The sequence below is a fragment of the Saccopteryx bilineata genome, chromosome 12 (assembly GCF_036850765.1).
Source record: "Saccopteryx bilineata isolate mSacBil1 chromosome 12, mSacBil1_pri_phased_curated, whole genome shotgun sequence".
Classification (NCBI taxonomy): Eukaryota; Metazoa; Chordata; class Mammalia; order Chiroptera; family Emballonuridae; genus Saccopteryx; species Saccopteryx bilineata.
Genome location: NC_089501.1, coordinates 43,116,908 through 43,137,018, shown reverse-complemented (window position 1 = coordinate 43,137,018; position 20,111 = coordinate 43,116,908). Strand labels below are relative to the sequence as shown.

At 42.9% G+C, this 20,111-nt stretch overlaps 1 protein-coding gene across 3 annotated transcripts in view; it reads right to left on the bottom strand.

The window, feature by feature from the left end:
- Positions 1-11,693: 11,693 nt before the first annotated feature.
- UST (uronyl 2-sulfotransferase) overlaps positions 11,694-20,111 on the bottom strand; it is a 328,028-nt gene continuing 319,610 nt past the window's right edge. For 2 of the 3 annotated variants that reach the window (XM_066248213.1, XM_066248211.1), the window contains 2 exons: positions 14,371-14,650; positions 11,694-12,816 (listed from right to left, as the gene is read on the bottom strand). In XM_066248213.1, the coding sequence (XP_066104310.1) occupies positions 12,717-12,816; positions 14,371-14,650 (380 nt within the window). In that variant the 3' untranslated portion in view covers positions 11,694-12,716. Of the gene's footprint in view, positions 12,817-14,256; positions 14,651-20,111 lie in introns of those variants that run through there. The other variant, XM_066248212.1, reaches the window with a different exon arrangement.

Sequence of the window (20,111 nt, the reverse complement as noted above, 5' to 3'; positions counted from 1 at the left end):
TTTTTAATGTGGAAGTGCTTTGAAAACTTGAATGCCATAACTCTTGGTCACAGACCATTTTGAGAACCTAGAGCCCTTCCCAAGAGAAAGACACATTAACATGCTTATAACCTATGAGATTTTTGCATTTAAATTCAATGTTTGCTGATATTCTGATGTGTCATAGATCCCCTGATCTAAAAAGATCTATAAATATAAAGTGTGATTAAGACTATTCTTTTTTACAATTAAGTGGACAGCAGAATGCAGAATTGTACATTTAACATGATCTCACTGATATACTTTATATAGAAAAGAATATATGTATACAGAAAAGACTGGGAGGGTATGCATTAAAATGTAAATATTTGGGTGATGAGATTACAATCAATTTTAATTTTTGTTTTTGAATTTGGTTATATTATTTCAGTGTAAAAATGCTATTTTCACAAAAGTAGCTGTTTCTTTTAATTGATTATATTAATGCTGAGCAGAAGTTTCAAAATCAAATCTAAAAAGACACTGTAGTAGCCTCTCCTTAGGGTAGCTATTCCACTCACAGTATTTATCATTCTCTGGAATCATGTGATCTATACCAGAAGAATTTTCCTCCTGGCCTTCTGATTGGTTCAGAAGTGAGACCCTGAGTCAGCTAAACCAAGCGGTATCTTTCCCCAAGATTTTTCTGAACTAGAACTAGCAAGGAGCCAGTTCCTCTGTGGTGGCAGAAGCTGTGAGTGAGGTCTGGGAGCTTTGGGGGTGGGCATGGAGTGGGGAGTCAGTGTCACTGTCACATTTCCTGCTGGTCTGTAATCAGAGACAGAGAGACACCAGATAGTTCCAGATTCCAATTGCCCTTGAGCCCAGCCTCACCCTAGACCTTCCTGCATCTTCATATTTCAATTCTTCAATACCTTTCACCCTTCCAACAAATTTCCTCTTTGTCTGAACTAGTTAGAGTTGGGTTTCTGACACTTGAAACCAACAAATCCACACAATTGCAAAAATATATTTCTAAGTAATCAAGAATAAAATTTGACCAGAGTTGTGAAATAAATGAATTCAACAATGTTCCTTGACCCAGAAAGTGGCTGGTTCTCGGTGTGTGGCTGTGTGTAGGACAGAGGAAATTAAAAAAGTCAAGACAAATCAGGATTATTGGTTCAGATCCTTAGATCATTCAGTCCATTGAGGAGGTGGAACTTGTCTTCTTGGCTATGTAGAAACAGGTGATAATGGGATTGTTCATTGTTCAAACCTTGATTATGACCATACAAATTACAAGTCTCTTCTCTCATTTACGGATGTGATGTTGGGACCATTAACTTCCAAGTGAATGAAAGATAAATATATTTTCCAACTCAATGAGCTAGAAAATAATCCTTGCAATTATTTGGCAATCTGAAGACATCTGAGCTCTGCTGAAGAGAAAAATCTCAACAAGCTGGTACAGATAGTCAAGAATAATCACTTTTAAGTGTGATAACCAATTCCATAGCCAATTCCATTTCAACAAGTGTTTAACTATAATGAAAGTTGTTAGAAATACTGGAACATGGCTTAATTATTCTAGGAATATTTGACATAGTGAAATTTTAGAACAACCTTCTTAATTAAAATATAACTCATGCAAGCGAAAAGCTCTAACTTCAGATCCAATCCTATCCGTATCCTTACGGAAAGTGCGGAAAATTTTATTTTCTGTTGGCAAACGTGTGTTTTTATTGAGTATAGAAACGGCCTGCCCAGGATAATGTGGTAAGCAGGCTATGGTAGAGACAATTCCACCTTTGGAGGCTGGTTAGAGTAACACAGCCAGAGGGAAAGAGCTTTGAGTTCACATCCAAACTGACTGGAAGATAATGAGGATGACTTAAAAATTTTTTCTTTTAAATCGACACACGGAAACCTACATACTCTAATTCAAGTAAAAGCTATGTTTACATTTCTTGGAGGTGCAGTGATACTGTTATCACAGTATTTTAGGTGAAGACTTTGTCATGTGAGCTAATATGTATTCTTGATGTCTTTAGGATGTTCTAGATTTGGGATTGATGCTCTAGCTATGAAATCAGCACGTTCAGCAAGGCTTTTAACCTAGTGAGAATCTCTTAGCATTTACTTTATTGTGGGTTTTGATATGAATTGCTAAATTACTTGTCAGAAATGTACCAATTTCATTTATCTGAGCAGAGTGGGAGTGAGTGTTTTATCACACTCTTCGATCCCTCTAGGGCATTAACACACTTGAATATGTTTGTCACTAAAGTATCAGCAGTGGCATCACATTGCTTCCATTCAAATTCCTTTGATTATCAGCGAGGATGAACAGTTTTTCAGATGTCTTAGTTTTTGCAGAGCTAGCCTCTGAGAACTAATGTGTCCTTAGCACATTCTTTGTACCTTTTATTGACTTATGTAAGCTCTTTACATAGCAATTTCCATCTTTTATCGGCCATTTCTGCCAAAAATATTTCTCCTCATTTGTTTTTTCAATTGTAATTTTTTTTTTTGAACCTCAGATTCTTATGTGAATCGTGTGCACTTGCACAATATATAACATACATCCTATCAACTCACTGGAGTGTGGAGGCGTACTTAAGGTAATAAAGTAAAATCATTTTAATTTTGTATAGTATCTTTTATGCTATTTTAAAAAGAAAGAACAGAGAAGACAAGAAAAGAGGGCACAATACAAGGGCGAATAACCCCAGTTCCCAAGGCCCCGCATGCTGCCGGGCCGGAGCCGCTGTGTGGAGAAAGCCAGTGGAGACTTGCCCCTGCCTTGCTCGTGCTGCTGGGCTTCAGGTTAGTGTTCTGACCACAGTCAGGAAAACAGCCAGAGGCCTGGATTTGCTAACAGCACTTCAGTGCAAGTTACAGCTGAAACATGAATCTCTCCTACCTCACCTGACCATCACGGGACTCAGTGCCTGGAAATCCAGGGATGAAGTGAAGGGGGGTCTTTTTGGGAAGGGGGGTAATGGGAGAGGGGAGGAAGCTGAGAAGCCTGATTCCTGACATCCTTTCCTTCTGCTGCCCCCTCCTCCTTCCTCACTCTTATACTCTGCTCCCAAGACTACTCGGATACTATTAATAATTTATAAGGAATGGGATAAAGGGGACATTTTTAGATTTCTACTCAACCAAGTTTATGTCTTAATCCACCACACCGTCATTGTTCTCTTTATTTCTTTGGAAGTAAAATTTGCATTAAAAGTGACAGGTAGAACATAGTACAGAGCAAACCAGGTAAATATATAGGTCTGACTGTAGCATTTCCACATAGAAGTCTTGTGTCCGAAGTTCGAGCTTCAAAACTGCTCCCAATGAAGAGCCACCATTTCTATTACATTTAATCAAACTCTTAGGCCAAGAATTCAATTCAAATGGTGCAAATGCTCTGAGGTAAGCCCTGAACCTACTATGTGATAAGCATACTAGTGAATGAAGAAAGTTAAAATTATTTCTTATAAATTGGCTATGGAGGTATAATTTAGACAAAAGAGTGCTAAACAAGGAATCAAATGGTTCTAGAATCAATCAGTTCAGCTACTATGTGACCTCATGTAAGTCTCTTTCCTCCTTGAGCCTCAGCTTCCTAATCCATATAACTGTCTACACACAGGCATGATACAGTGTATGGGGAAACATGTTAAAACATGACATGGAACTACACAAATGTTCAGCATAGTATGTTCAACTGACATAGAATATTACCTCTGACTTCAACACCATCCAATCAAATAAATTACCCTTTGTGTTTTTAACTTATGAATCCTAAAACATTTACTTAAAACAATTTTAATTTAAGCATAGCTATATTTTGGTGCCAAGTATTACACATTCAACCCTCTTTGGGGATGAATATCAAGACTGGATATTGGTCAGGATTGAACTGGTCAATACTAAATAACATTTATAATTCTGGAAGCCTTTGACCTTTAAATCATTTCAGTAGAAAGGATACTCTAGATGGAGAAGTTAATGATTTTCAGTACGAGAATGGTAAATAATGTCTGATTTCTTTGTTTCTTGGGATATGTGATTGGACAGTTTGCTCAAAGCTGGTGCTCGTGTGCTTGAGGTCAAAGATTTGCTTTTAGGTCAATTAGGTTTGCCCATGTTTTCCACCCTGTTGGTCTGAAGCAGTTCAAGATGGGCAGGTTTCTAATCCTTCATCTTTGCCAGAAAAATTAAACAGGTCACCTTACTGATGGTGAATCAGTGCCCTGAGGTCTGTACATGTTTACCTGGAAGGCAAAGAATGGTTGGTGTAAGAGAGAAGGAATTGCAGGACCTGGAAAGAAAAGATTTGTTTTAGAAAAAAAAAATCAAAACATAAAAACCTCTGTGTATTCTGAGTGCAATAAATCAGAACCAGGTTTGCCAACCTTTTTTTCATATCATGGCATATCTAGAAAATGGTTAGATTTGTATATAGCGCAACTCAAGTGGATTTGAAGGAATTTGGGACCCAGTCCCAGCTGTTGGTGGCCACATAGAGGGCTGAGAGGATCAATGTAATGCCCATTAGAAATCATATCTCTGAGATGAGGAAATAGAAGCAGGGCTGTAAACAAGAACACTGGCCTCAACCCATCCACACATTCCACACTGAACTGTGCTGCCCACTGAGTCAGCTCTCTCATCTCATTGTCTTATTTACGTCACTTGCATCTCAATCCAAGCTGCAAATACTTGAGTTAATGCTGCATTTTCTCTTAGCTCTTTTTGTTCCATTCAATTTAACAAATATTTATTGAGCGCCTTTCAGCAGAACACTATTTTCCAGCGATTAATATCAGTCATGGTAGTCATGATGCCATCTTCAAGTTCTGGCTTTGCCCTGCGTAGTCTTAGTCCCATGGCCAACACCCCAGCCCTCCCCCAGGTGCACATGGGGAAGACTAACCGAGTGTTATCCATATTTCCTCACCCATTCTATAGTCTGAAGCAAAAGTCATTCAGATGTCCCCCATCTCCTGTGTACCACCCAATGACCACGCCCACCTAAGAGGCAATGGGCAGGGAGCCCAGTGAAACGACTCACAGGGATCAATCAGCCTCTCAGGAGACAGAGACAGTGAAGAAGGGTGCTGAACAGGACAGGGGAGGGCAGAGGGAGAGTAATCAGTTCACCTGCTAATGAATTTAGACAAGAAAAATCGTTTCCTCACGTTCCTCTTCATTCTGAAATGTCTAAGGGCACCATATTGCCCTTAGAGAAGAATAAAAATCTCTTTCAAAATCCTTTGGAAAGTCAGGCTCTGTCTTATCTTGCATTTTTGAAAATGCATCCTCACTCTGCTGCTTATATGCTACCGTGGGCTTGTTATTTAATTCCATGGGGCCTTTATTTCCTATTATACAGACGGGGTGCAATGCCTTTATTGCAGATCTGCTGAGAGGGCAGAGTGATCTTCTTTGTGCTTTAAATCCACCCTGCTAATTTCTGCAAATCCCACTGTCCTTTGAATGGGACAAATCCCACATGAAACTTCCTACTCAGGTCGTCACTGAATTCTCACCTTCTCCATATGCAGCTGCTATGCTTGCCAATAATTCTTGCATGTTAAAACAAACAAACAAACAAAGTTTGACCTGAGAGTTATCTGAATCTTTTTCTAATTTGGACTGCCCTGGTAACAGGCAATTCTTGACTTCTTCCTACATCCTTGTTTGTTTCATGCACTCACTCCCCCTCCCCTTTCTAGCTGCTGTGGTGGTGGTGTTTGAGGGTTATTGTGGCCATCAAGTCATCACAGGTGTCCCGTCTTGATTACCAAATCAGAATTTCAATCATGTGGCAATTACACAACACACTCAGGACAGATGATCTGATAAAGACTGATATTTTACTAATACTATAGGTACTTAAGAATAGTAACAACAAAACGAAGGCAGGTTACACAACCTGGGAAAGAGAATAACTTACTGATCAACTGACAGTGTATGTGTTGTTTTAAGTACACGAACCATGACTTCCTTCTGGGCCACACTGCTCTAAAGCATGGAAGGAAAATAAGCAGGTAGGGAGAGAAATTAGGTTGGGAAAGACTTGGGATTCCTTGAGGAAATTGTTATGGATACGGCTCCCCCTAGTGTACCGAACAACACAGGTACCCCAGTGTTCGAAAGCTGAGCTCTGCTCAGGAGTGGAGCACCTCCAGCCACCAATCCAACCGGAACAACTTGCTATCTCTACTTCGCCATTGCTTTCCTCCTAAAATGCATCACCAACCCAGGGCAGGGAAGAAAGGGGCAGTTGTCCTTTATCCAGTTTGGTTTAAGCACCAATTGTCATGGAAATAGTAAATTCATTAGGCCTACCCAAATAATATTAAGTAGCACAAAAATTATTTTAAAACGTGTTTTGACTCTCTCATGAGGTGAGGAAATGTGATTAGGGAGAATAAGCCACCCTGACAGGTGATTCCTTGTGACTTACTTTACTGAAGATGTTATTTGCCCCCATCTTGTACTTATCAAACTGTTAACCATCTGCAAATGTATTTTCCTCATGCAGGATACATGGACCATTTGGAAGACTAAAAATGGAACGAGAGCAGAAGGAAAGTAACTCTAATGGGAAAAAATGACTTATATTAAAGCAATGTTTCCCAAAGTATAATCTCCAGAACACTCACTCCCTGAGATGTAGCGGATCTTAACAGGGGTTTCATGGCAAATAATGTTGATAAATCCAGGGTTTGCCAAAGATAAACTGATTTTTTTTTCTTTATTCATTTTTAGAGAGGAGAGAGAGAGGGAGAGAGAGAGAGACAGAGAGAGAGAAGGGGGGAGGAACTGGAAGCATCAACTCCCATATGTGCCTTGACCAGGCAAGCCCAGGGTTTCAAACCGGCGACCTCAGCATTTCCAGGTCGATGCGTTATCCACTGCGCCACCACAGGTCAAGCGATAAACTGATTTTTTAAAGCCAGTACTCCTCTAAGGCCTCAGTATGTACTTAAAATGCCACAGCCCGGTGTGAGACTAGACTCTGAACTGCAGCGCTTCCCAAATTGTTAAATACAGTGATTGTTTCTTCCACGGCTAGCTCGCAGACCAGGTTTGTGAATTACCCTCTGCGAATGTGCACTGGATTAGAATTCCATTCACTTTCGATCAAGGATGGAGAAGAAATAGGAAAGTGCGCCAAGGGAGGGAAGAAAACAGTAAATTGGACACCAGCAGCAAGTAGGCTGGCTGTATGGGAGTTTGTAGTGAGTGTCATAAGTCTCTTTCTCATGCACAACGTTAGTAATGCCACATATTCCAGTGTCCACCCATGGTAGTCCTGTAGTGGAGTCGGGAGGGTCAACCATGCTGAACACATCACTGGCCCACAAAAGCGTTGCCAGACTTCTCCCATGGCATCATGGCGGTGATGGTACTGCTGAGAATGAAACCAGGAGTCCCAAAAGTACAGTTGTTTTGAGTTTTATTAAGACTTTTCCTTGTATACAACCTGTACTAAATTACATGGGTGTTTAGGCTTCTTATAATGAACAGGATGATAAGATACAGGCTCCTTTAAAGGAGTCGGAGGAAGCCTGAATTTGGGAGATGCCGTGAGATAGAGATGAATGCTGTAACTCCCAGCTGGGTAAGCTCCGCCCACATAGGGTGTGAGGAGAAAGTGGGGGTGCACAGAGTGGCCTGCCTCCCATCACAGCGTAGGATAATACTACTAACTCATGCCCAGCAGAATATGCCTGTTCCTGTCGGCTCATTCACATTCTGGGGTGCTGTTTTCCATGGACTGCTTGGTACGCTGGTCACAGCACTCGCAGTCATGAGAGACTGGCAACATCAGTGGACCTGGATTTATGTGTAATTCTATTCTCTCTTTGCTGGGACAAAGCACTTTGTGGAAAAAATGAATATTTTCCTCCCCAGGACTGTGGCTCTTAGTCTCTTAGCATATGGGGGTGGAGGGTGGGACAAGCTTCATCCCAGGAGCAGCTCTTGTTTTCAATGGACATCCCACTTTCTTCCTAATGCTTTCCAGCTGGGTTGACTTCAGGCATGGGGAGGTCAAGTGATTTACTCAAGCACCCAGTGAAATAGACCAGCTGGGACTTGAACCTGGGACTTTGCTGATGCCCAGCCCTTGCCCTCAATCAACTGCTCCACCTCCGGGTTTCGCAGCCTGTCTGTTCGCACCACGCAGCCAGCAAGCTGTGTCTGGCGCGGCCTGTCCTCCGCTGTCTCCGCTCAGGACTGAAACCAGCCGCGTGGTACAGGTCAAGTCTGAGCGTCTGGCAGCGCGGAGTCAGGCAGATCGCTCGGTGCCTGCTCAAGGCGCAGTGTCTGCCGAAGTCCAGATTGAAGATAGCTAATGCACATGCCAAGATTCCAAAAGGAAAAACTGAGCTCACAGTTTTCCTTTGCATGGTGATTTTTCTTTCCCTCCCCCCCCCCCCTTTTCTTTTCTCTTTTTGCAAAGGGAATCCCCATGTTTACACGTTGAAATCCAAAGTGCACAAGCGGCTGGTTCACAATTCTGTGGCCCAGAAACATCTGTGGGCCTGGATGTTCTTGGGACTCAGTAGAGCCCGGGACTGTGAGTCATGCCTGTCCTAGGCAGGAAGGGATCTCAAGTGAGTGCACCCGCTGGTGAGTAAGCGAGGGGCCTGCGGGCACCCAGGCTGGTGACCCTCTAGTTCTGGTTTTCCCGGGGCATGTCTGCACCCGGCTTCACCTGGCTTTATGAGCTGCAAATGTCTTTATTTTGGGGGGATGGGTTTATCTGAAATGCCTTACAAGAAGTAGAGCATGAATCTTCACTTTGCCTTTATTGGCCTTGGCTGGGTGGCTCAGTGGTAGAGCATCAGACTGGTGTGTGAAAGTCCCAGGTTCAATTCCCAACCAGAGCACACAGGAGAAGCGCCCATCTGCTTCTCCACCTTTCTCCCTCTCCTTTCTCTCTATCTCTCTCTTCCCCTCTTGGCCCAGGGGCTGAGGACGGCTCCATGGCCACCGCGTCAGGTGCTAGAATGGCTCCAGCCGCAACGGAGCAATGCCTCAGATGGGTGGAGCATCACCCTCTAGTGGGCATGCTGGGTGGATCTCAGTCAAGTGCATGCTGGAGTCTGTCTCTCTGCCTCCCCGCTCCTCACTTTAGAAAAAAACGAAAAGAAAAATAAGGCTCGGCCTGAACTGTGGCAGCACAGTGGATAAAACATTGACCTGGAACTCTGAGATTGCTGGTTCAAAACTCGGGGCTTGCCTGGTCAAGGCACATATGGGAGTTGAAACTTCCTGCTTCTTCCCCCTTCTCTCTCTTTCTCCCCTCTCTAAAATCAATAAAAATGAAATCTTTAAAAAAATGTATCTTTAAAAAAAGAAAAGAAAAATAAGACTCTGTAATTCAAGATGGGTAAATGTGGTCTGATCTGTTTATCCAGAAACAAGAACCTCTCTGTGTTCTTTCCATAGAGAGAAAAATCTAGAATAAAACATTTATTTTGACATCTGTCTCTGAGGACTTAAGTGATTGAAAACCGATAGGGCCTCACTCTGGAGAAGGGGACCCCACAGCTGCCAGTCCTAGGAGAGCCACACAGGGCAGGGGGCTTCAGTGTGACAGGCGGTACTGGGTATGGCTAAATGTGCCTCATCGTTGCCCTGTGGATTCTAGGACAGTAGATGGCCCTGGCTATGCAGGGTTTTAAAGTTTTCATTTGGTAGATAATCAGAAGTTAATTAAACCCCCAATGGAAAAAAGTGTGTGATCAATTTTCCCCTCCCGTCTGGACCTGGATTCCCTTGTCCGTAAGTGGGGGAATGTACCAGATCACTGCTGGGCCCTGCAGCGGCTCAGGGGTCAGCGTCTATGATTTAGGCTGGCCCCTCTCCTAGTTGGACTTTCGTTCCTCTGCTCTAACTTTTCTGCTGTAATCTGGGTGCTATGGGCTGAATTGTCCCCACAAAATTCACGTTGAAGTCCTAACCCCCAGTGACCTCAGAATGTGACTACATTTGAAGATAGGGCCTTTAGAGGTAATCAAGTTACAACAAGCTCTGTAGAGTGGGCCTTCCTCCACTATGACTGGTGTCCTTAGAAAAAGAGGAAATTTGGGCACAGATACAAGTGTGCACAGAGGATAGGTCTTGTGAAGACAGAGGGAGAAGACAGCCACATACAGGCCAAGGAGAGAGGCTCAGTGTAAACCAACCTTGCTGACACCCCGATCTTAGACTTCCAGCCTCCTAAACCTTGTGGGGAAATTTTTTCTGTTGTTTAAGCCACTCAGTTTGTGGAACTTTTGTCATGACAGTTCCAGCAAACGAATACACTGGCTTACACCACAATGACTTGTGTGTGAAATAAGTCCCACGTGTTTTTCTTAGACTCTCAATCTTGGTTTTAGCTAAAACAGTCTTTTTCTTTTGCAGGATACTCAAAATACTTTTTTTTTTTTTTTTTTTTTTTTTGTAAACTGGGGTTGTTTTCTTATGGTCATCAGATATGAAGTAAATCATTAAAGTAAAATGAATCCTCTTTACTTTTAGTTGAAGGGAATGTCACAATTTTGACCCACAGAACTATTTTTCTGAATGGCTATGGATCACAGTCTTTCCTTTTAAGAAATACTGCCATCCCCGATAAAATTCACTTAAAGCCAAGTAGCTCACTGGATGAACTTGCAGGCAATATGACATTTATAAAGAACTTCAGACCGAATAAGCAACTCCAGGAGGGGGCATAGTCCAGGTTTTGTTTACGTGCTTTTGCTTTTAACATTCACAGAGTCAAACATCACCTGTCTGGGTGGATTACGGAACAACAAACGAAAGGATAAAGAAAGGGAACCACGCATCACTTTGCTGTTCAAGGCTCTCAGATCCTTCCTTGAAGTAAAGCACGTTATTACCAAAATGGATTTTCCATTTGGTTAGTCCCAAGATTCCTATTCTTCCTCTTTACAAAGCAGTCACGTGCAGCTGGAATGCAGTCTCTAGTTATCGAGAAAGCAAAGGGATTCTCTCTCTCTCTCTCTCTAAGTCCCTTTGATGCAGCTGTAAAATTTCCCAAGGACAGAATGTCTGGATCAAAACTGCTCATTTGGGAGGTTAGGACCATCGGGCTTTAGAGGCTGTACCCGTCTGAGAAAGAAATAAGCAGGTGACCCATCCTGGCTCTCCCCTGTCATTGCCGATGTGCCTCCTCGACACGTGCAGTTCAGCGAATCAGACTGACACCCAAACAACCAGCGGGCACAGCGGCGGGGCCGCAACTGCTCCGTGATCTATACGCCCAACCAACCAGCGGGCACAGCGGCGGGGCCGCAACTGCTCCGTGATCTATACGCCCAACCAACCAGCGGGCACAGCGCGGGGCCGCAACTGCTCCATGATCTATACGCCCAACCAACCAGCGGGCACAGCGGCAGGCTGCAGCTGCTCTGTGATCTGTGATCTATACGTGCACCTAGGTGAAGAAATGGCTTGCTCAACTTGTTCAGCCAGCCTTTCTGCTGTCATCTAATTTTAAGAATGAGAGTCTACAACTTAAAAAAACAAACAAACAGATATCTTTCTAAAAATGACATCTTGAGGGGAAAAAGCTGGGCCAGTGCAGGAGGCTGAGGAACTGCAGGCATTTTTGGTCCAGGTATCCACAGAATGGAAAAAGTTTCAACTTATTTCTATTCATTTATTTACACGGATAATAAATAACTTAAGGAACACTTCATCTCGGACACAGATTGCTTTTATTTCAGCTTGGTTCATGTTTCAGTTCCATATATATTTTTCAATTTCCATCATCAATGTCAAACACCATTTTTTCTTTGTCTCTTCTTAAAAAAAAAAAAAGATTTACAAGCACTTTTACGGCACTCAAGGAAAGTAGGCTGAAGGTTCATAATAATAATTTTCCTTTTAAAAAACATCCATCAGACCAAAATAAAATCATTTTAATTAACTCCTTCCTGAGTAACTAAAACCTTGGAATGTGCTGAAAGGTTACAATAAATAAGGCAGTCAAAGATCAACCAGCTTAAAATGTATTTTTTAAATTAAACTATGTAAAATGTACAATATATTTCATGAAGTACAAACCGTGTTGGGCTCAGGCCAAAAAAATGTTGTCATGTGTGCCAAATATACTGATGAAATGCTTTGACTTTACAGACCCAAAGGCTGTTTGTTGGGACAAAATAACATTCAATCAGTCAGCATCTTTTGTTCTGATGTTCTCATGATCACTGCTGACAATGCATGCCTTTAAACACACAGGTAGAAGTGCTCATGTGAACTTGCACTAAGAGATACATTTGTCAAATGACCCATTGTCCCGATGTTCTGACAAAAGTGGACAACTCTTCGCCAACTCAACTTTATTTTCAGATAGTGAGATTGCACAGTGTGTAAACTAATTATTATTATTCTCTATACGCAATTTCATAGAAATGGCTCACAACGTACCAGGCGGCAGTTCTTGTTCTTATTTTCAATATGATAACTATTCTTCGGGTTGCTTTTTAAAGTATGTCTAATGGTAGTGCCCTGGGCTCTTTAAACAGGGACAAAGGATATTTCCTCTTCTCTTAGAATTGATCACAATTCTACATTTCCCTTAATTACTTTGCTGCCCCAGTTCTCTGAGGCAGAGAGGAGGCCCGCAAGTGGCCAAATGCTGGATTTTCTGCCTCTGTGGTCCCAGCCTTCACTGGACTCCTGCGGGGTGGAGCCTTCTTAATACAGCTCATGATAAAGTAGCTTTAGTGCACACTTGACAGGTTCCAAATGACTTGCTTTATATCGTGGCTACCGTCCAATTTTAGTGAACGAAGAAAAAATTCTAGAGAGACTTGTTGGTTTCTGAAAAGTAGAAAATGTGCAGCTTGTGTAAAATTAGAGTCTTATTTACTATTAAGTATTCCCAACTCACGCTGTGTTAGTGCTCTTGAGGGGCCGGCTCCGGGGGTGGGGAATGAAGGAGACAAAACTTGTGGCATGTACCCTGTCTGCCACCACCACCTGCACCTCTGCATCTCAGTTGACTGCAAATTATCCACCAGGAGGATGTGTATTTTTAAGTAGGGAGGGGCAGTTAAAGATGAAAACGTTTTAGCATCCTAAGAAATAGGTTTTCTAATGATTGAACCCAGGCATCATGGATAAATGGCAGGTTACAGAGAGGAGATATTTGGGAGAGATGACACTACTCAGATCACTCTAGGGGCAGACACCTACTCATGAAGCCAGTCAAGCAGTCTCTTACCCAAAAGCTTTTGCTGCTCCTCTTCCTGATGTCCAAGTAAGGGGTCTGAGAGTGAGCTGTTTCCATAAGAAATGAGGCCCTAGTTTCCCTGTTGCTTGCATGGAACTCAGTGCCCATTTTTACCACAAAAGGCACCTCTTAGAAGCTAAAAGATACCAGGTACTAGGGGAACCCACTGGCCAGGGGTTCGCCTGGTAGATGCGTTGCCTGTGGTCAGGGTTAGAACTTCTACCACAGGGTATGTCAGAGCTAAATGGCTTCCTGGGTAACCAGTTAAAACAAGGCTAGAGAAAGGAATATTTTATATTGGGTGCAAAGGACAGGAGCAGATCACTTTCCTATGCCACACAACTGCCAGAGCCGATCGATCTTGCCTACAATCTTCCTTACACAGCAAATTCTTTTTCCTGCCATGCTACTTTGAAATCTTTCAGAATGGTGCTTGGACATGAAATGTCTCAATGGAACTTCCCATGCTCTTTGACCTTGAAGGGTACACAGAGCTCTGGACTGGCTGAGAGTGTGGCACAGCTGACTCTTCCTTCTGAGATATCTGGCATGCTGCTCTTGGTGACAGTGTCCCCTGAGATGGACCAGAGGCAGAATTCTACGTATGTGGGTAGAGACCACTAACACAAGGACATCCTCTCTTTTGATGTCCTTATCTCTCTTACTGTCTCCTCTTAGATCCTTCTGGACTGGATTCCGTGGTCTCTAAGTGGTTTTGTATTTCTATGGAAATATACAAAGCTGAATGTTTCTACCACTGAGGTAATCTTTTTACAAGTCATTTTACAAATGATAAGTTATTGGGCTATGGGTTCTATTTCCCCTCTTCTCTCATTACACTGGGGGGGGGCTATTTTATGACAAGATGCCTTGTGACGGAGTCATCTGAATGTACCTGGGAAGGACCCCAGGAGCCAGGAAAAACACAGTATAAACTTAAACAAATAAAACCCGCAAAACCGGGTATCTCCCAATGACCCCAACCTGTGGGAACGTTCTGTTTGTTTTTTTTTTTAATGCAGCCAAGCATTAATTTAGTCCCTTCAGGATTTTTCTTCCCCAAACAAACAACAACAACAACAAAGACTTTCAGGAAACAAGAGATAAAGCCATTGGAGGCAACACAGGGCCGGCGCCATCACCTCTTATAAATATCTTCGAGCCACTTCTCGTCGTCCTGGTCCTCATCGCCGATGGGCTCCTCGGTTTCCAGTGGAGTCGGAATGAAGAACTGGGGCCTCAGCGGGGGCTTGCTGACATGGGACTTCAGTCCGAACTTGCGCTTCAGCAGGTGGAACTGCTCTTTGATGTACTGGTAGAACTCGTATTCGTACCTCATTCGCTGGTAGAGCGTCTGCACAGCCTCAGGGGAGGGGACAGTTTTCCTCACCGTCACAGTCATGTTTCCAAGTTTCCTATGCTCTGGAAAAGAACCGAATAGCACATAAGCAATCGTCTGGGATGCTTTAGCTTCAAAGGAAGAATGGTGAGGCCGTGTATGACCTACATACAACCGGCAGCTCCCTAAGAAAGATCTTACAGAAGACAAACATTTTGGAGGAAATGGTTAATGTGTTTCAAATTTGGAGGAAGAAAAAGGCTGATTTAGAAAAGAAAAACTGAACTGAGCCATCTCTGGGTCCGATCAGGAGGCCAGTACCCACAGAGTCAGTGATGGTATCAACACAAACATCACTATTTGGAGAGTTTCTCAATTCCAGGAAGCCTTTTCTAGTGTGCTTATTTAGCTGGAAGCCATAATTATGTTTTTCTAGTAGGAAACATTATTCAGAAACACAGTCAGAAGTTGACCCGCGATCTACAGAATTTGGGAAAAGTCGGCCTTCTTGCAACAACCAGCACCTGAACTTTGTAGTCTTCTCCATCAAGCGATTTCTGTTGATCCCATTTGGACCCCCTTACCCTGACTTATGCTACTCAAATTTCATAAGGTCATGAGTGATCCCTAATCAGATTCATATTTAATAAGCTTCCCAAGTGGCCTTTCCAACCAAATTTTAACTACACATCACCTCACTATCTTGATAAACGCATTTGGCTATTTGGTAGTACCAGCAGACTGAGTCCTGTGTTTGCCAGAAAACTCTACAGATTAGGAAAGACTTTTAGGGTAAGAGGAAAGAGACATTTTTCATTTGTGGCCACAAGACAAAGTTTCGAAAGATCGTTTTTTAGACAGCAACAGATAGCCAAGTGTATTTCAGTTACCTCTGCCCTCCTTACTCTTCTTGGCCTCCTCCCTAAATTCTCTGTCTGAACACGAGGAACAGTGATGGCTAGTTCAGAGGATTCTCAGGAGAGCTCATTCTTCACTGAGCTCCAGCTTTGCATAAATATCCAATTCTTGCCTTATTCATGTATCTCCTCTCTCTCTATCTCACTCTCAGCCTGCCTCCTCTTTTCTTCATTGCCCACCTCCCCTTCTCAGCCGGCTCCTTCCCACCAAATTCAAGTGTGCTCAGGTCCCTCCTTTCTTAAATAAAATCCTTGTCTCCTTTCCTATTTTATCTTCTTTTTCTCCTCTTCCTCATAGCCAAACTTCTTAAAGAGTTGTGTGAATGTGTTATCATGCAAGTTCAACTTAGACACATGACTGAACTCATCAAAACCTGGTTTATGGTCCCTCAACAGTCCACTCAAACTACTCTTGCTTCCTTGCTGATAATTCCGTGGGCATTTCTCATGCCTTCCACCCCTTCTTAGCATGACTTCACTATACCGTTGGCCATGTGTTCCCATCTTGAAACCTTCTCTTCTGCGGTGCCTTTCACTGCATTCCCCTGGTTGTCCTGCTCCCCTTCTGATGGTCCCCTCTCTGTTCTCTACATCCACTCCTTTATCCTGCTCATCCTTCAAATGCCAGTTCTTCCCAGGATTCTCATCTAGCCTGGCTCCTTTCCCCCTCCCTTATTCTCTGGGTGATATCACCCAACCCTCTGGCCTTTAGTTTTCATACCACTGTGGACACAAAACCAAAAGTTTTTATGAAACAATTACAGCTTCTTTTGGTCCTTCTGTTTTTCAGAGCTGACAAATTTAATAGGAAGGATAATGATATTGCCAGAGGGTTATGTCACGGTCAGAAATAGGAATGTTATTTTGTTTTTTTTTAATTTTTTTTAAATTTTTATTTATTCATTTTAGAGAGACAGAGAGACAGAGAGAGACAGAGAGGAGAGAGAGACAGAGGGGAGGAGCTGGAAGCATCAACTCCCATATGTGCCTTGACCAGGCAAGCCCAGGGTTTTGAACCGGCGACCTCAGCATTTCCAGGTCGACGCTTTATCCACTGCGCCACCACAGGTCAGGCAGGAATGTTATTTTGTGACAGCAGAAGCAGAGATTCAGATCCAACCAACATTGATGCCGAACACTTATTATGGGTTTAGATTATGCCCATTCGAATATTATTTTTAATATTTCCAATAATCATACGAGGTGTCATGGCTCCTCTTTTGTAGATGGGGAAATAAAAGCTTTGAAAGACTGAGTGACTTACCCAAGGTCACACAGCTATTAGGTAAGCGACAGAGCTGGGATTTGAGCTCAGATCTGCATTTGTGTTGAGGCTTCCTCTCACTGAATATCGAGTCATAACCAGTGAAGCTTTTGTGAGCCTGCAGAAAATGATCACCTGCCTATGGAGAGACTAGAGGGCACTTTGCCTTGTAGTGTTAGTAGAGAACTTTTAAAATCACATTTCAAAGACATATGGCTATGTGTCTGGCTGTACAATAATCAGTGCTATGGAAAAGTCATTCCACCGCTGAGTATTTTTGTAAAACGCCAGACTTTCCCTCCAAACAAAACACCACTACGTGAACTGTGGAATCAGTCTCCCTCCAGATCGCCGTAATAGCAGTTCTAGAGGAAGTTGTTAGGGCTTTTTTGGAGGCTGTTGTTATTTCAGCCACAAAACAACCATGCTTTAAAGATCAAGTGAAGTAGCCCCCAGTAGGTGAGCATATACTGTAGAATGTAACCATCGAGAAGTGAAGTGAAGACCTAACCCCGTGAGCACCTTGTGAAAGTTGCAGGAACCGAGAGATGAGTTCAAGCAACTCGTGTCCCTTGTGCCCACTGGTGAATGCTTCAAAGGGAAGAGACAAACACAGAGCTCCTTCCACCAAGGCCGGGATGGGGAGCATGCAGCCCGAGAGCTGATTGGCAGACTGTGTTATTTGGCCTGAGCGATATTATTTTAGAAACTGACTTAGTTGTTGTAAGACTTGGTCTATTGCACATGGAAATCTGGATTTCTGGCTTCTCTCAAAGTGAGGCAATATGCTTCTGGAGCTGAGTGTGACTGTCCCCCTGAGAGGCCAGTTCTCTCCATTCTGTCTCAGGCTCTAAGTGCCAGCTCATTCTTTTACGTTACCTGCCTGGCTGCTATATGCATTTGAGTTTTATGCTTCTGCTTTAGAGGTTTTGAAATTCTGGGTCTCATAAACCTAGGAAGCAAGTGCTTTGGGCCAAAATTAAGGCTTCAATTAGACCTCCGCTGTGTGTCCAATGTCTCTTTTCTTTTTTTTTTCTCTTTCTTTTTTTTCTTTTTTTCCCTGCAAATATTTATGGATTTATGGAATAGCTTTTCTGTGTAGGCACAGGAGTTAGAAGCAGTGAAGGAGACATTATCTTCACCATTATGGGCATTTTTGAGGATGGTGAGATAGCTAGCATGCATTTATTTCTTAGAAACCCTCTTCGCCCCAAGGAGTTGGGTTCTCTTATTATCACCGTTTTACAGATGAGGTATTGGAAGTTAGTAACTTGCCCACAGTCACACAGCTGGTAAGTGGAGAAGTCAGAAGCTGGGTCTGAAACTGACTACGAAGCCCAAGGTCTTTACCCTTCATGTTGCTTGTGGTTGGATGGGGCTGACAACATATGGAAAGAACTGCTCTCTACAACCTTCTCATCACGGGGCAGATAGGGCAGCTCACCCTGGCTGGTTGGATGGTATCAATGGCTCCCTCCTTTGTCAGAAATCCCTGGTGGAGAGACCAAATCTAACGGGCTTGTCTTAAATACTCTGTATGATGTTGGGCCTTTTATAACTATGACTATTTGATCATGTAGATCTGTTGTGTGTACAAGTATAAGAAGATAGGGTAGGTTTATATATTTCAACCAAAAGATAGAAAAATTCCAGGAGGCCTCTGAGGCGCGGGCAAACTTCCGGATTTTTGTCCCTGGATTTCTTTCCTTAACATTCCCACCTGTTCCATCCAGCTGTTGTCCTAACGAAGCTTGTTGTGTTGAGAGTGCTCGGGGTGGGCAAACACTCCATTCATGTTCGCACCTGAAGAGACACAGCATCCTCTGTACATGTTTGCTAGGTGAACGAGAGGAACTAACAAAAAGAAGAGAGCGTTGACAGATTCAAAGAAGTCTTGGCTGTGCCTCTGAGGTACAGACACAGCCAAGTGGGGGGGGGACGACAAAGGCAATATCTGAATGCGCTTAATAGAACATTCCCAAGAGACCCATGAATGCGGGGTCTACCCTCACATCTGGGATTTTTCAGCTCCCACTGGGTTCTATAAATTCCAGAGTTTCGCTTTTGCGGTTCAGTTGCCTTTTTGGAACGAGAGTGTTGCCGTCTCAGGTGTTTCTACCCCTGTTCTTTAATTAATCAGCACATTTGGCAAGGAGAAACTGTGGTTTCAAGATGCTTTTGATTCTTTTCATTTTTATTATTTATCATTAAGGATTGGCCAAAAAATACCCTTATTTTCATGACAATTGCAGAAAATTTCTCAAAGTAGGCACTGGTTTTGAGCTGTGAAATGATCGGAAGGGAGAGCAAACAAACAAACAACAACCGACCTCTTCTGACCTTTCTATTTGAATAACAAAGTAAGGATTGTTTTTCCATACAGATACCTCCAAAGTCAGCTGCATAGCCAGGACTGTGTGGTCACTGACTCTTCGAGGCTTTCAGGCTCTGGACTCTCCCTGAAGAGCATTGGCAGGGTCCCCAGAGTCACTGTGGCCCTGAATGGGGATCTTTTTTATACCTCTGACCCAAAATAACATAAAAATCTATAATTAGTCACCTAATGCTGGTAGAGAAAAATATATGAGGTCAGTAGGAAGACTGCTAAGTTGGTCAGTTTTCTGTATTATTAAAGCTTCATAGATAGTGGTACTAACAGTTCAAACCACCCCTTCCATCTCAATAGCATCCTCTTCATTTTCATAGAGCTCCCTGGATTAATGGGTTTTCATATAGCTCCTGATTACTTCACACAGTCTTCACAGCAACCTATGTCATCTATAGATAACAAGAGCCCGAGAGGTCACAAGATTGGCTCAAGGTTATATGACCAGTAAGAGACAGCCCTAAGACTAGAAAGTGGGTGTTCTGATTCCCAGTCTAGCACCTTTTTGCTACAGATTGAGTGGAAATCTATAACTACCCTCTCCTCCTTTCCCTGTGTGTATTCTGGCATTAAGGGGATCCATTGAAAAGAAGGGCTTGAGCGTTCTAAGTCAAGGGGAATGCTTCGGTACGTCTGGGAGGATCTGGTGAAAAACTCGCAAGCCAGCAAAAATATTTTTAGACTGAAAGGGACTGAGTCTTATTCATTTTTAGCTGCCCAGCACCTCGCTTCTGGCACACAGCCCTCTATAAAGGTTTGTTGATTTGAAATCTGTATGTTAAATCCATCTGTAAGACTGGATTAACCCAAGGGGCAACTTTTGGTGTTGTCTATAGATATGTTGTTTTTGCTAAATTCTTTCCATAGTTGTGGGTTCCTCCTGAGCAAACTTTCAATTTCTAGGAATTAAATTTCTTTAGGGTAGGCTGATACAGGAGTCTGGGGTCATGAGGTGCTCTGGACAGGTAATGGGATTT